At 37.5% G+C, this 17,422-nt stretch overlaps 2 protein-coding genes across 2 annotated transcripts in view; one reads left to right on the top strand and one right to left on the bottom strand.

Moving 5' to 3' along the window:
- The window catches only part of LOC139728367 (short transient receptor potential channel 4-like), a 34,841-nt gene extending 33,831 nt beyond the window's left edge, over nt 1–1,010 (top strand). The window contains exon 18 of the mRNA XM_071639311.1: nt 90–1,010. Coding sequence (XP_071495412.1) covers nt 90–102 — 13 coding nt within the window. The 3' untranslated portion in view covers nt 103–1,010. The remainder of the gene's footprint in view (nt 1–89) is intronic.
- A 4,177-nt stretch (nt 1,011–5,187) lies between these two features.
- LOC139728352 (protein rolling stone-like) lies at nt 5,188–15,782 on the bottom strand. The gene is made up of 3 exons (XM_071639296.1): nt 15,695–15,782; nt 8,651–8,894; nt 5,188–5,946 (listed from the first exon to the last, which is right to left on the bottom strand). The coding sequence occupies exons 1-3, from the start codon at nt 15,773–15,775 to the stop codon at nt 5,234–5,236; spliced, it is 1,038 nt and encodes a 345-aa protein (XP_071495397.1). The 5' UTR covers nt 15,776–15,782; the 3' UTR covers nt 5,188–5,233.
- Nucleotides 15,783–17,422: the final 1,640 nt, after the last annotated feature.

The raw sequence follows: 17,422 nt of genomic DNA, 5'->3' as shown, positions 1-17,422 counted from the left end.
TATTGTATCTGACTGTCCTGGATGTATTTGGGAAATGTTCTGACACTGTTCTCTTCCATTGTTAATTTATTTTTCTGTCTTTCACTTAGATCAAGGTTGTAACTATCTGTAGCCCGCCCTCCACCGTTCCTGTTTTCGTCAATGTTATTGTGTCGTCTGCTTCGCATCGCTGTATTTTCCCGCGCTCTCACGTCATGTGGTGTGTAAACGTCGCAGTGTTTATCCCGTAAGAGTTACTGTTGTAGAATCTAGAGCAAACCTTTGTGTGTACAATGTACATTGTCGCAGTGTGGAAATCAAGGACTAAGCACTTCGGACGTGTTCAATGTTGTGTATGATTATTTCGTTTTGATAACTGTTACGTTTTCGTTTGTGTTTTTTCAGTTGGGTTTAGTTTGTTTTTTGATGTTCACTTGTGTCATGTCATCTGTGTGTGTTTCTGTGTGTTTTTCTGAGGTATACTACTAGTAATCACAGCTATAATGTGTCACTGTGTCTACATGAGATTGATTCTAGCTGTATACTGGCTATTGAGGACTATAGATTTGTAGATCCCTGTGTTTGCAAATATATGTTTTGTATGTATTTTACATGTATTTATTCATGCTCCCTGTATGTTTAAAATAGTGAAACTCCACTCAATGTGCCAGGACATTGCAGTAAATTCCAGAGAAAATCGAAAAATTCTGAAGATGCCACCGAATGGCATGAAATCAGTTCTTCGGTCCTGCTTTTACATTCGCAAAGAGTATTATGTACTTGTAGCATTGCTATCATTACCGTCAAGCACCATAACATAATCATGAAATCAATTTCACACCTTTTAAAAACTTATACTGTGGATAGCATGCAATGGGAAGGCTGGCCAGACTCGGGTATATTCGGGAATCCCCGCCACAACCTGTGTACACCTTTATCATTGATCTCTAAGTAACCATACACACAGCCGAAGAGTCTCGAGTGGAATCGAAAGTTACCGATGAGCATGACACGGTTCGATGAACATACTATTCGCTATAACGGGTAATGCGATTTCAGCCCGTTGAGCACCGAATGAGGAGCGATGCAACCTTCCTTCGGGTCAACCAGGGAAGTCTCTTCCACCTCCCTGGGTCAACCTTCTCTCTCCATACTACCAATGGGCCTTTAAAGACTTTAAAGGTTGCCTGGACACAAACAGACTGCGTTTGATTCCACTCGGGATTCTTCGGCTGTGTGTGTATTCACACAGGGATCAGTGATAAAACTGTACACTCTTCGTAACGGAAATTTCCGAAGATATCCGAGTCCGGCCAGCTTTCCTTTGTATTGCATCGCTACCGAGTCTTTCACATGAAGTGCCACACTACATTCATGTTTGCATTGGAAACACAGAGAAAGATACAGATTTCATAAGATTTATTGGATAAGGAATAAGGGAATATCAAAATCTCACCTGTTTCTTACGAACCAATATTAGTCCCCATTAAGTATTCAGACAAGCTTGTGTGGTGACGTCATGACCTATAGAAACCCACAAACGACCTGCAAACAAATCCTGACTTACAATCCCGGCTGGAAGGAAATTCAAAGGGTATCTTTATCATTTTTTCGTCGTTTTGTGATTAAGTAGCGCTAATGTCTTTCTGAAGGAAACGCTTTTAGTTGCTGATATCATCGGTCAAATATTAAAGAATCAAATAATGTATTACACCTTTTGTATAGAAACCAATTGAAGAGGAGCGAGTCGATGACAGTATCACCACAACTCATTTGAAAAAAAAATCGTTTTCGTTAAAAAATTCTGAAATTTGAAATGCTTTTACTTTTTTTTTTCAATAACTATGTTTGATGACACCTCAACCATTTTGCCTTACTTGTCAATAAAGGCCTGGCGCCTTAAGTGCCTAATTTGCTTGAAAAGAAAAAAACAGTGGCAAGGAAGATTTTCTAGAAAGAGACTTTTTCCCCATCGATTTGCCATGACGTGTTTAATCATCGAGTGCATCGTACTAAAGAGAATAGCGAAAGATTTTGATTCTTGAGTGAATTCATAACTGCTCCTATTCAAGAATTGTGTCTTTCGCTATTCTCTTTAGCGCTTTGCATCCAGTGGAAAAGGCGCTCTATAAATGTCTACTATTATATTATTATCATTTACCATCTTCTTGAGCAGTTATATTATCGTTATCATGTTCAGATGTATATTATGTCACATTAACACTGTTTTTGTGTAAATTGTCCTAAAACTGGTCCTGTGAAAATACATGAGCGTTATAACTGTAGTGCTTTGTATAAACCAAAGGTCAGCTTTCTTCCCTGTATCAGAACTGTCATTATGGCAATGGGCTATCTTATGCCAAACTCCGTGATGTATAGTTAAATTAGTTTCTTATACATACGCTTTGAAAGGATATTCATGTATTTCAATGTAGCACATGCATTGTCACGTCGATATTGCGTTCGCCAAAGTATCATAGTATTATAAACATTTTTTTCTTTGTATATAGCTATATTTCAATTACACCAAACTTAATTTTAGTCATCATATCACGGGAAGATTATTATATTTTTTGATAAAGTGATTCTTTTCAAGAACATAGCAGGGATATTGGTCTGTGTATAATGGCTTCGAGGAAATTTTCCACTTCAATCATAACCAAGAAAAACAAAGTGAAGGAAATGCCTTATTTTTACCTGCTTTGGAAAAGGAAAATATAATGTAAATAGTTTTATCGCAAATACATGTGAATATTCAATACCTGTCATTCCCATATTCATTCCAGCTGTTCAATATTTTATCATTATAATCTAATCTTCTCTATCTATGTGAATATCAAGTTAAACATTGAAATACTCCTAAGAATAGATTCCAATTAAAGATATGTAGATGGAGAAAAAAATGTCTGTGAGCTGTTTGAGAATGCTTTAAGGAAACTGTTACGATCATTTTATAGGATGGTTTCTGCTGTAGTTCGTTGTTCCGAAGGTTCGTCAATCCAAAAACGAAATACGGTTTGTGATTCCTATGGTTCTGTAATAACGATCCCCGTTTTCCCTTCTATATTCGGATTCATGAACCTTCGGAACAACGAACCTGTCGGAATTTCGAACTTTCTGAAGAACGAACCTTCGGAATATCGTCACAAAAATGTTGTGATTAAGAAAACACCTTTCTCATTTTCAAACTAACGAACAATCAAGGTATTTACGAAATATGGATGTGCGGAATAACGAATCTCATTTCATTCTCAGATTAACGAACCTTCGGAAAAGCAAGAGAACATCGCTCGATTTTTTTTCAGCCTTAAAGTCGAAATCCCATGATGCATGTGCATGTAGACACTGTGCTCTGAGTGTGTTGCTACTTTTTATTTACATGGTGTTTTTTTCCAGCACTTGCAGTACGTATGCTAAAGGCAACTCTCAATGGCTCCCTTCTAAATTTTAATCTCTTGGACAATTGTTGCAACTATACAATTGATGGAATGTTACGTTAATATGAAAAAATAATACGAAGATCCTCTTTTGTAATATCCGATATGTATGTCATTTCTCAATGCCATAATGAATAAATGAGGTAACGCGGAAAAGAAATGTTTAGGTGTCACTATTTTCGTTTATCATGTAATATTTTATTTTCATTTTGGCAAGAGTGAAAGTAATGCAATTAACCATTACACCTTTAGTTTGATGACGTGTTACCCACTATACAATTATTACAATAGGAAGTACTGTGATGTGATTGTAAAGCAAATGATAATAATAATGATAACAACAACAACAACAACAACAACAACTAAATATCTCGTTTGGCATTATAAGAAATAACAATCTCTCTATCAATCATTATAAATGATGTTTTGGGGAACCTGGGTAATCCTTTAAATCATATGCTTCTATAAAAATAGCGATCTGATTGATGCTGAATATTTTCTTCATTCGAGCTTGGGGTATTTCACATTTAAGATACATAGTACCATTCAGAAATGCTATTAGCGAATCAAAAACACTCCAAAACACATTTTTTGCTTCCTTTATTATTTTCTGCTCACAAGTGACTAGGAAAAATGAAGACATTGCCCGCAAATACAAAATCAGTTATATCTTTAACAATAAATTTGCCATCAACTCAGTCGATCGCACTGTCACGTAATAGCCTCCCCGGAAGTTATTGTGAATTTATAGTGCTTCATGATATAAATATAGATAAAAATATCATATTTGATCATTGCGTTATACATCCATCCATCCATCCATCCTTGCATACATACATACATATTTTTATTTATACTAGATAGTTTACACATAATTACTTTAGTACATTCTGTAACCATGAGCAACATTGATGCGCCTTCTTTGGCAGACTGATGCTCTATATGAAGCAAAAAAAAAAAAAAAACAGAACAAGGAATAATTTCTTCGCATTTGCCTTCAAACTTTCCTTCATATTGTCATGGTAGTGGTTACTTAAGTCTATTAAGGGTATTGTCATAGAATTTCCGTGTGTTTTTTTCCTTTACGTAGAAGATGTAAAGAGAGCAAGACAGAAAGAGATATGAAAGATACAAGTAGATTGAAGATAGATTGATATAGATAGATAGATAGATAGAGAGATAGATAGAGATAGAGATAGAGGAAGAGAAAGAGGGTGAGAGAGAAGATTAGAGGAAACGCAATAAAGTGAGAAGTGGAATGCTTAAAGGGATGGTATAGTATTGGTTGAGATGAGAATTCCGCTTTTAACTCTTTGCGAGATACTTAGAAACCCCTTCATGAAATGATAAAAAGCACACAATTCTAAAAGGAATGTAAAGTTGATTTGAGGAAAATCGGTTTTTGAAATAGCTGAGATATTAAAAAACAAAATAAAACAAAGTGGTCCTAATAAAAAATGGGTCCCACCTTTTATTAGGACCACTTTGTTTTGGATATCTCAGCCATTTCATGACCAATTCTCACAAAATAAACTTTGAATTTCTCTTGGAAATCTATGATCGTTCATAATGTTTTAAGAAGTTTCTCATTATCTCCAAAAATTATCATCAAGAAATGTTGGAAAGCTGAAGTTCCATCTCAACCGAAACTATACCATCCCTTTCAACATCTCCGGAACAATATGATCCCGTAACTAATTCTCATTCTGATATTGACTTAGATTCTGTTCACTTTCTCGCTCCAATGTGCTCGTCACCACTTTTTTTTTTTTAAAGCTGTTTCCTCTGAGATTCCCTTATGTTATTACACACCATTATTACACTTGGTTTACCTCAGAAGTGGGGCAACATTTATTGCCGTCATTTTCTTGATCGTCCACTAACTCTCTACGCCCTTCTTCCACGAAATTATCGTGATCATCGTCACTGGCTCCTTCTCCACTACCCCTCCCCCGGCATCGAATACACGACGATGATATCTCGCCCGCCACCAAGCGGCGGATGACGTACAGTCCCAGGTAGATAAGGTGTAACACGGGCCCCAACACGACGATGAAAACAAAACTCATTCCTACGCTAACGCCAACATTGTCTTCCCAGTCGATCATGTCTTCGTACATTTCCCTTCCCCCGTACGGGTTGATGCCACCGGAGTGGTAGTAGATGAGCGTGAAGACGATGTACGTCGTGAAGTAGATGACAGGGTAGATGAAGTGGAGGACGCGAAATGGGTTCGCGACGACGAAGAAATCAACGATGCCGAGTACGGCAGCGACGGCGTGAACGTGGATGGTGAACACCTGCAGTTTCTCCAGGGCGGGGTCGTATTCGAAGAACCAGTAACCCATGGCAACAAAGAGGACGGCGTTGAGGGCGACTGTCTGCAGCAACCACGTGAGTTTGAAGTACCATGGCAACGTCGGCTCCTGTTGGCTCAACAACGTCGCAGACGGTGAACCTGGTGATGTTGACTTCGGTGACGCTGGGTTGCCGAGTTCGAAACTGACCGCCTCTGTCGCTGAAGAAGAAACTGCAGAGAAATACACGTAAATGAGAAAAGTAAATGATGGTAAAAAATGCCACTTTTCCTTAGGTGCAATGCTTTGAAATGATTCCTTTCTGTAATCAATCAATACATTATTAATGCCGAAATTATAACGATATCAATGATTGAAATAATAGTAATATCAGAGGTCAGTTCGTGAATCAATTTTCAACCAAAGTGCTCGCTTATCTCTGCTAACACCATTCTAATTGCATGATATATCAACGAGTATTTCTTGAAATGTATTATTGTGACAATTGGTTCAAATAACAAAGTGCTCCAGAGATGCCAAGTTAAAACAAGGCAATCGCCAAATTGTGTCTCGCCCATTCGCGTACAAGGAATTAATATTTTTTAAAACTCCGGGAAGTTAATTGACCTGCATATGACCTTTGACCTTGTGGTGACCTTCAACACCCTAAGAGATATTTACCATCCAAGTTTGGTCACAAACGGACAAAGGGATCAAAAGTAATGAGCCATAATCGAAACGCACCATAAAAAACTTAACATTGGGCCCTAATATTTGTTGACCCCTTTCCGTGACCTTTGACCTTGTGATGACCTTTAACTCCCCAAGGGACATCTACCGTCCAAGTTTGGTCACAAACGGACGTAGGGATCAAAAGTTATGAGCCATAAACGAAATGCGCCCTAAAAACTTAACATTGGGCCCTAAAAGTTCGTTGACCCCTGTCTGTAACCTTTGACCTTGTGGTTACCTTCAACTTCCCAAGAGATATCTACCATAACCCAAGTTTGATTGCCATTGTAGCAACATGTGCTGAGTTACGTTTGATAAAAGAGTCTTGCAAGTAAACTTTAACGTATGACCTCAAATGACCTTTGACCTTATCATGTGACCTCTTACGGCACTATTACATTAAGGTACCCCAAGTGCATCCATTACCAAAGTTTGATTGCCATTGTAGCAACATGTGTCGAGTTACATGTGATAAGAGAGTCTCGCAAGTAAACTTTAACGTATGACCTCAAATGACCTTTGACCTTATCCTGTGACCTCCAACGGCACCATAACATGAAGGTACCCCCAGTGCATCTATGTCCCAAGTTAGGTTGTAATCCAAGCAACTTTTGTGAAGTTATTTGTCAAAAGAGAGTCTTGCAGGTAAACTTTTACATAGAAAAGAGAGTCTTGCACATACTCTTTAATATATGACCTCAAATGACCTTTGACATCATCACATGACCTCTGACAACACCATAACATGAAGATATCCCTAGTGCTTCTATCACCCAAGTGTGGCTGCCATTGCTGTAACAGTTGCCAAGTTATGCATCATAAGAGTCTTGCAGGTAAACTTTAACATTTGTGACGGACGACGGACGACGGACGGACGACGGACGACGGACGACGGACGGACGACGGAAGGACGACGGACGGACGCCATTTGGATCCCTTAGTCTCGCCTTCACCTCCGGTGGGTGAGACAAAAAAAAAGTAGTAGGGAGCGTTTTCAATTTTTAGTTCTTAATGGTGCCATCTGGTGCATACTTAAGTGACTATTATTTACTTATTTTGAAAGACAAAAGGGTAACATACCTTCAATTGCAACTTTGTTCCGATGCGTGAGAAAAAAAAAAATGGGTGCCACGCGTGATCTCGTGAGACGGACCTTAAATGCGAGAGTCTCACGCAGAATTGCGTTAGATTTGATAGCTCTGGTGCTGGTGACATGCGTGTATTACAGCATTTCATTTATGTTGCGAAGGAACGCCGCAGTGTAAACTACTTAAATTGTTACTGGTACAACTGCTATCAAACTACTCCAGACACTATTATTACAACTGCGACAACCGAACATATACCTAACCATTCTACAGTTCTTATACATTAGGTCTTACCAATTCTTGTACAACGCATTTGGAAATCACTGCTACACTTTGAGTATCTAAATATAAGAACGACCCAAGTCCATGGAAGACCATTTCGAGTAAACTTAAAAAAAACTTCATATCTTTTTTAGTTGGCCAATAATGTTCTATTCAACTGTGATGGGAAGGCAACATTGTATATACAAATTAGAACATACATTATTATGACAATTAACATTTACATTAATTGTGGAGAGGCCATTTTGTGTGATGGACTTGGGTCGTTCTTTGAATCATATGGACTTGGGTCGTTCTTTGATTCATATAATATTATGATACAGTATTCTGCCACAGAGATGAGAGAAGGATGATAGAGGGCGCTATGATATGAATGTAAGAATGACCCAAGTCCTTCATTCTTACATTAATATAAGATTAAACTCATTCATTTCAGGCACTAACGGGGGTAATTAGGATTACATACACAAGATGCAACACCCACTCTCCTTTCTGCAGCTGGTAATAGGTACAGCCAGTACTAGTACTATACTATTATCTATCGCAACTAAACTACCTACTACATACTTTTTTTTTTTTTTTTTTTTTTTTTTTTTTTTTTTTTTTTTTTTTTTTGGTTTGCTGCAATGGCTCTTACCAATGCTACCGAAAATGTTACAACTGTTAATACCGTGCTATTTGCTATCAACGTACGTAGTAACACTACTACGACTACTGCGACGACCCAATATCTATATACTAATTCTACTTACACAATAAATCTTGCCACTGCTACGACCTCCAGAGCCTATACTGTAATGATACTCATGGAACTTTTAAATGAACAAATACTTACCTTTATCTCTTCTCATTTGCATATAATGGGCTACGGTGCTGATGGCTGCCGTGAGGAAATAGATCGTCAGAAAGAAGAAGGACCAGTTGGAGAGATAGATCGGCCATTTTGCGGTAGTATCGACCGGGCGATAGAATCGTGGGTCATCCCAAAACACGATGACCAGAATGTTCCACACCAACTGGTAGAGCGCTATCCCTATCCGATAGGCGACGTAGGTGGCGGGCTGTTGCGGCCATCTCCACTAGAAGGGAAATAATTGGTTAAAAAAAACCCAAGAGAAAACACAACACGCAGAGCATGAGTATTAAAGCTCTTCTCACCATTCAGGGAAAATCCCTAGCGTGATGACTTTAATACAGCAGTTTCTCACAGTATTCCCCTGTTTTGACATTCGAAGAAGGGAAATAACCAAATAATGAAGCCTATATACCAATTGACATAGTCTTTGGCTATCAGGGACACGTACATGTAAATAAGATACTTCAATCCATCATGTCCTCGACATTTCCCTAAAAGACTTGCAAAGGACACACAAAGATACCTGCAATGTTTTCTTCCCATTGATCTGTTCATCAATTCAGTCAGGACCATTTCAATATTGATCACAGTAAAGTGACGTCATAAATTTCATTGTTGTCACATTGATTCTGGTAGCTATATTCGTGGCGCTCGTCCAAAAACAGGAAAAGTTTATCATTAATGTTAAAGCGATACAACAGATATATCTGCCTGTCATCCTTGTTTCAATGGCTGCGTCATGACACATGGTCCAAACGTCCAACTTGTCGTGGATTAAGTTGGCAAAGCAAACAATTGGAAATATAAGAACATATCCCGACTTATTCATACTTTTCCGATTCTGGGGAAAAAGAAAGAAAGAAAGAAAATGTAGTTAAGTTCAATTTGCATCATGTTTTGGTACAATGAAGTTCAGACAAATATGATTTGACGTGCGTTTCTTTGTGCATGGGGAAATCCAACCTTTTGATTCCCACCTTCAAAGCATGTGAATTAACTTGTGAATGCTTAGTAATATCCTATCCACTTCCTTTCTTCTATTTCCTAGCTATTTTACCTGGTTTAAAATGAGTTTCAAAACTTATACCGCAAAACGGTTTGACTGCATGTATTTGTGTCACTTACTCTGTCTTAATGGCAAGTTACGACTAAAATATTATGATATAGAGTGAAAAGTGAAAGGTAACGGACATGCTTTTTTTCTTGTCCCGAAAATAAAAGTAGTTTATCATTCCAAAGATATTGTGTGGGTTTTGTTTTTGCCTTTAGTCGCTCGTGTTATGGCAGATATGGACTCTTTGAACACAAGGGAACGGAGGATACATATTAATTTTAGATGTGGGAAAGAACCCTAAACCTATAAATGAAGTTAAACCTAAGCCTCCTGAGAGAAGCAAATCCCAGCGGACCAGCGGGCCTTTTGAAGCCCTTCCGAATTTCTTTGTGTAGACCACCAGCGGTTGATATGAACTTAATATTACAACCAATCAGGAGAGCTCTATTCAATTTCGTACAATACGCCTATGCATAATCATTTTTACACCGAGGGGCGATAAAAGAATGTGACAATGGTATTGGTCGGAGTGACGAACTTATTATTCAGCAGGAAAGGTTCTTCTGCTTAAAGAGGAATTCAAAGTCAGTTACAAGTTAGTTTGAAAGAGCAAAATGTTACAAGCAAAACAGCGAAAATGTGATCAAACTAGAATTAGACGTTGGAAGTCATAAATTTATGGCAATTGATTCGTTAATTTTTGCAGAGCAGGCCTCGAACAGTTGAAAGGAATATGCAATGAAGTAAGGTCATGATTTCATCGACTCACAATTTCCATTGATTTTAATATATAAAAAAATGACAAAATTCGAATTTTCTGCCATAAAAGCGTGGAATGATATTTTCTGATGGAATAATCTCAAAATAATGATCAGCTTTATATTGTGTATAACATATTATATATATATATTTTTTTTTTTTGAGACAGTTGCCTAACCGCATTTTGAGATAGCTGCCTAACCGCGTTAAAAAACCCCCAACAAACTAACAAACAAACTGAACATTTTTAAGATTGTATGTGCAACTTAAGTGACAAGTTGTGAAGCGAATGGTATCATCAACTCATTAATTGCTTATTCATATTGACTGTTCAAATAGTGTTTTCGTCAAAAAAGCTAAACTTCACAATTTCACAGCTTTCCTAATGTTTATGCGATTTTGATCATTTTTTCGCCGATGTGCACGTAAAATTGTATACTTTCTTTTTAGACTAACTTTTGACTGGTCTGATGTTCTCCTTTGAATTTCTTCCTTCTAATAAATAATAAGCAGGGTACGAATCATAGATCTTAAATTTCAAAGGCTATGGGACGCGTTGTCTTTGTTCGTGATTGTCAGTGCTGCCAACTGTGTGAGAGCCTTCGAAGGAGACTAAACAAAGGGCAGCTGCCAGCTGTAGAAAGAGTTTAACCCCTTGACCTAGACTACAAATCTAAAGTTCCGCATCCTACTGGGAAGGAATACTTATCTTACAGGGTTTTGCATCCTAATTGTACATATACAGAACATCAATGCAGAGTCCTTAATCCCGTGAGTAACGGTGTAATTTACGCACGTCTGTTTTAATCCACGGATCTACACACGCCTGCTTAATGTGTAGGTGTTGTGTATCGTTATGTATCTGTTTTTTGTGTGTTTTTCTTTATTTTCACTTAAAATTCCTCGCATTACAGGGACAGAATCAGCCACTCTCCCCAAGAATTCAAATACTTCTCTTATAAGTACAATAATGTTAAAATTTGTTAAAATTATCCTTGGGAAAACGCAAAGACCGATTCCGTTATTTTCATACAAGACGTTCATTTCGTTCTTTGGTTGGATACGGCCGGATTTGTTTACACAAGATGCACAACGGCATAGTCGGTCATTTGGGTGAATTATGCGGTCGACGGGGTCCTTCTGCATCCGGATACAACTTGTTCACAATTACCGGAAGTAATTCCGGATAGGACCGGAAGTGAAATGACACCCATGTGTCACGGTGGAACTATAGACTGCGTATACAAGAAAGAAACTGACATATGAGCGCCACGTACGTTTGACAGGCCCATGGTAACCGGCTTTTTATACAGGAAAGCTTATGAGACATTTTGTAGATCGCTGATATCATCACTGCCTTTGTTTGTCAAAGTTAAATAAGAACATCATCATGATGGTCATGAACACATCCGTGTTACCTGTCAGTTATCAAACAACTAGGGACACAATTATAATTGTCTCTGTAGTCTGTTATTACAAGTGTTCAACATTGATTAATTAAAACGCAGATTTTCCTATTTAAAGGTCAGAGGGTCGGGGCATGCCTTGTTTTAATGTCTGTCCCTTTAATATTGCACGCACATTTGTTGGTTACAAGTTACGAGGAATATAACTTAGGATTCATGATCCGAGTGCTCGAGGAGCATACTCAAAAATAAAACAAAAATGTCATTTTTAGGTTTTATTATAAGGTAATAAACCTGATAACCGTTGCTTCAATATTGGTTTTCTTGACACTTCCTTACCGTGGAATTTACAACGGCAACGTTCCTATTCTCTCACTATGAATGAAGTTACTCATTTGGTTAGTCTTATAGCTTATTCAAGAATGCCATTTCTGACTTTACGTGTGTTACGAATTTCCTCCTCAGCAGAATAGGTAAGTAATATATCGAGCAAGACATCGCGAAAAGCCATCGTCATGACTTGGTAACGATCGAATCTTCTGGCGTTTTTTTTTTTAACGATGTGCCCCAAATCGTAAAGTTGACAATAAAATCCTTCTGAAAATGTGGATTAACCCATAAACGGAAATATGCCCGTGTTAGGTCTGGCAAATGACGTTGTAGGAGCAACGTAACAGGCCAGTTTACTTCGAATCCGGAAACGCATATGGACGTCATAATACCAGAGAAAAAGATCAGTTCTGTTTCCTTTCCATCTTGGGTCTGTGACTTAGACTACAACTCAAAACCAGATTCACGAAATCTTATCTCCTCGCGACCATTCTACCGTGCAGCAATACTTCGACTGTTTAAGCATCACTTGCAGTGCTTGCCACACTATTGCACAGCTTTTGATATTTGCTGAATGATGTGCATCCACATATACTGTAAGTTCATAGAATAAAATGTTTTTTGAGTGGATGAAAAATGATATTTTGAGTGTGTGTGTGTGTGTGTGTGTAGGCCTATATATATATACATATATATATATATATATAGCGGAAGAGAGGGAGAGAGAGGGAGAGAGAGGGAGAGAGGGGGGGGGGGAAGAATCATATATAATACATGTATAATACAGAATATTACATCAAGGAATGTATCGTAATGTGTGCACATGCAATTACTTACGTATAGCATGCATACACATACAAATATATGCCTTTGATACGGATATGCAAGTAAAACAGCCTTACACATTCCTTCATATACACCTACATTATGAATGTATGCCTATGTATACAAAATGGGACAAAAAACAACAACAACAACAGCACGCCCACGCTTGTAAATGATTATGTTGGCATTCAATGATATACACTTATACACACAAAATACTTCATTTTATCCTGTATGACAATTTGTGGGTGTCTATTTCATTACGATAGATATGTTATATACAGCCAAAATACGTAAATGTTATGATTATTATAAGTATATCACGTGTATATATGTATCATATCCTACAATGTGCCTGATGGTCATCTTGTCTTATTCCAGGCGAACACTCTACAAAGCAAAGTCCTCGTTCTCTCTTTACAATACGCACAATAGTTTTACTTTCGCTCTGTAAATAAAGGCAAGGATTACTGGGGTCGGCGAACAATCAAAAAAGAAGCTAAACCAGAGTAAGCACATGAGAAATGAAACACACATTTTTTGTTTAATCCCGGAAACGGACGGCACTAAAAAACAGACAAATAGGTAATGATGAGTCATAATGCTCATGAAAAAACCTGAAACAAATTCACAGAACGTCCTTGATTGCGACACATACAAATACACAGTACTGTGATATGGTCTTAGCTCTTAGATCATATCATCATGGGTCTGTGTGCACACATTATGTGATACAGATTAGTTATAAAATACCACATAAAACATTGACACATAATATTCAGTAAAGGTTTCTGTATAGCTGCGCTTAATGCCTGATTTTATTAATTCCATGTCGAAATTGCCTTTACCAGGTAGAAAAATCTCAAAAACAAGCAGGTCTGTAAGAATTCCATTCAGAGAGATAAGAAAGAGAGATTCCATAAATGAAATGAAGAAAATTACTGAATTTTGAAGATTTACGTGCTGTTTCTACGAAGCTGCAGTAATAATTTTTTCTATTATTCTACCACGGAAACTAAATGTTATTCACACTGACAATGAGGCGATACTTTCAAATGTGGAATCAAACACGATCAGGGGATTTAGCCGAGTTCAGTGTGATTGTCAACATCCTACATTGCAGATGGTAATCTCTCCCCCCCCCCCCGATCATCCGCCGTCAAGCATGAGTGCAAACATTGCTATAGGGAATCCCAAGGTCATCAAAGGCTTCAAAGAGGTTAAAATTCCTCGAGAAGAAAAAAATAATCTGCATGTAATATTGGGACAAGACATCATAATCTCAGTCCCAGGCTGTACATTATCCTGGCGCAGCACGTATACAAAGGCAGTCTGATTTATGACCCAACAGGCTACAATGTCAAGGCTCGAACACTAAACACAAAACTCACGAAACTAGCACTTACAAAAACAAACACATGAAAGCGCACAAAAACCTAGTACAAGAAATGTCTCAAAATTGTCCTTTTTGCAGATTATAATTTTAGTCTTTTACTTTGTATGTAGTAATAGTTATTCAATTGAACAGCCTGTTATTTTTTTTTCAAGCTTTTGAGCTACTTTTTTTGTGTTCTGAAACTACTGTCCAGGCTTAACCTACTTATGATACTTTTGAATTTATCCAACACCGGTACTGAACAAGAATTTTTTTTTTTTTTTCATAACTATATCAAACCCAGGATACATTATTGATATCAAGCTGAGCTCAGCGTAAAGCTATACCATATACATGCGTTTAACTGATTTATAAATCAATAACTGTTGAAGAAACGGTGGGTGAGGGGAGGGCACTGGGAAAGTGAATTGTGGCATGAATACAATATGATAAATGAAAAAAAAATAGTAATTTGAAATTACTTTTTGAATAATGCAGTATTTAGATTCTTGTGGTAGGAACAATTATTTTGACATTTCGACATCTGTCGACGCAACATACAATGTATGTAACACATTGACGACTGCTGTATTTGTATTCATGCTATTGACAATTAAACTTATTATAGGTTAAATAAATTCAGTGATTTGCTACAAAAACAAGCAACCATGTGGCAGTTGAAAGTGTGCTTATACAGCTGGACAAGACGATGACGATGTAAATAGCGTATATCTAGGCATGGACTCTGTTGTCAACACAACAGATTCGAGCTAGCGATCTGAGTGGCATGCCATCAAGCGTTTTGTCAGATATTTTCTTTTCTGCGTATCAGGACAAGATTAAGACTACTGAAATCATTTCATCTTGGCTGATAGGAAATAAACGCTTGATGAAATATCCCATTGAAGATTTCGTGTCTGTGATCTTTTCCTCGTACCCACAATATCCTATATACCATGATTAAAAGTTAAGAAATTATGCCTTCCCTCTTGAAAGATAGGAGACTAACCCCTGCCTTTTGACCAGTGCCAGAACGGAATAGAAAGAACCCAGCATGACATGTGTTTATAACATTTTCGGAGCAAGAGTGGAAAAAGACTCATTCTTTAAAGCGCGTTCTTTTAGCATAATGAAGGTCCATTTCAGTCTATTGAAACGACGAAGTGAAACATTATCAAATTATCAGATAAGGACTTGCAATAAAAAACGTGTCTTAAATATCCAGGCAGTTATTTCAGAATATTTCCCATTCACAAGTTGTAAATCATACCCACCTGAAAGCGATAGAATTGGTCAGGCGATGCTCCTTTAAATCCAAAATGACCGAGCACAAACTCGCGCCGAAGAAGGTCCATTCCACACAGCGCCTGTCGTAGCCAAGTGTATCCAAGTACCGCGCCGACACAATACAGGGTTTAAAACCGGTATCCCAACTGAGACGTAAGTTCAGTTGAGCGATACGTTTTCCGCTCATTCGTATGGGTGGCCATTACTGCCAATGTACGCATACCAAACCCACGCATACAGGACTGGTCTAACGCACACTTTGTTCTTTTTAGCATACGCATGGTTCAGTCATAACGCACGCATTTCTGTCATAACATAGGTCCTACGCATAGACGCTTTTTTGCTAAACCTCCTATAAACTAATTCTTAGCGTAGTTATAGTCTTATCAGTACATAGCTCAATTCAATTTTATTAGTCCAGTTCATTTTATTTCAGTTTCTTCTTTCATAGAACATGATTCAATATGCTGAAGAAATCCACACATATTTTTGAGTTCATGAGAGTAACCTGTACCATGAGAATTAGAGTTAATCATGAGTTATAATCATTATAATCATTGTCACTACAAATAGCCTTGTTAGATATTACAAATCAACCTGGTATACTCATGGTCCTGTCATTACGTAGACAATGTTTTTGGGGAAACAAACAGACAAACATATCACACTGTGGCACAACCGATGAAAAGGCATGTTATATCCGGGTTTTTTTCTTATTTTTTAAGGCTTACACTGCTTATAGGCTGTATCCGAACCTTTTTTTTAAATTACTGTCTGTTGAATTGAATTAAATTCTGGTTTATTTAAACATTCAATACGAGACGCACGATTACAAAACAATGCATACACAAGCAGTACGATAATCCAAATTATTACCAATTTCCAAATAAAAATGAAAAGTTGAAATTGGGGCTGCTTGTACAATACCGGACGAGGAGAGGATTCAGGTTTATAGCATTGTTTTGTTGTTGTTGGGATAATGAGAAACCTCTTTTGAAATATGAAAGGGTAAGTAATTTTAAGAAGGATACAACGTTTATTTGATGAAAATTGGCCTCGAAATTGGTGAGATATCCAAAAAGCGATCCTAGAAGACAGGCCACGACTTTTATTACGATCTCTTTTTTACGTTGTTTCTAGATATCTCAGTCGTTTCGAAACCGATTGTCATCAAATAAACTTTTCATTCCCCTTAGAATTGTATGCTCTTTATATTTTCGTAGAGTGGTTTCTAAATATCTCACAAAACGTTACAAGTTGAAATCTCACCTCAACCAGTAGGCCTACTCTTTGGAAGCGCACAATGTTTACTTTTGCTTTAATCGCTGACATTCTCTTTTTCTGAGTTTACCTTATTGTTACTCAACTTACTCATATATCTTGCATATTAATGAGTATATCTTTTATTTGAATAATTGTATAAAAGTAATGCATATTGACAGTTTGTTTCTTATAGTTGTAAATGTCGAGTTGATGTTCTATGTTGTTTTGGTGGGTATATTATTGTATGATAATATGAGTCAGTTTCATAATAATAATGTCTTATTTACCCAGGGTTGCCTCTTCAGTGTTGCCACTGCTCTACCAGAGGGCCCTGCTATCATTATTACCCTAGCGTTGCCAGGTACCCATTTATACACCTGGGTTGAGAGGAACAAAGTGGGTAAAAACATCTTGTCCAAGGATGTAAGCACTGGGCGGGATTCGAACTCGCG

The sequence above is a fragment of the Diadema antillarum genome, unplaced genomic scaffold (genome assembly GCF_040938485.1).
Source record: "Diadema antillarum isolate AM-2024a unplaced genomic scaffold, OU_Dant_1.0 seq00000175_RagTag, whole genome shotgun sequence".
Classification (NCBI taxonomy): domain Eukaryota; kingdom Metazoa; phylum Echinodermata; class Echinoidea; order Diadematoida; family Diadematidae; genus Diadema; species Diadema antillarum.
The sequence above is the reverse complement of the archived record's forward strand: the minus strand, read 5'-3'. Positions and strand labels throughout refer to the sequence as shown.

What these genes read in the sequence shown, in the direction of transcription:
- LOC139728352 (XM_071639296.1), bottom strand. Translation starts at nt 15,775, where the DNA reads ATGGACCTTCTTCGGCGCGAGTTTGTGCTCGGTCATTTTGGATTTAAA. An exon ending in ACCAATTCTATCGCTTTCAG is followed by an intron (nt 8,895 to 15,694) that starts GTGGGTATGATT and finishes TTTCCCTTCTAG; the next exon opens with TGGAGATGGCCGCAACAGCC. An exon ending in GCAAATGAGAAGAGATAAAG is followed by an intron (nt 5,947 to 8,650) that starts GTAAGTATTTGT and finishes ATTTCTCTGCAG; the next exon opens with TTTCTTCTTCAGCGACAGAG.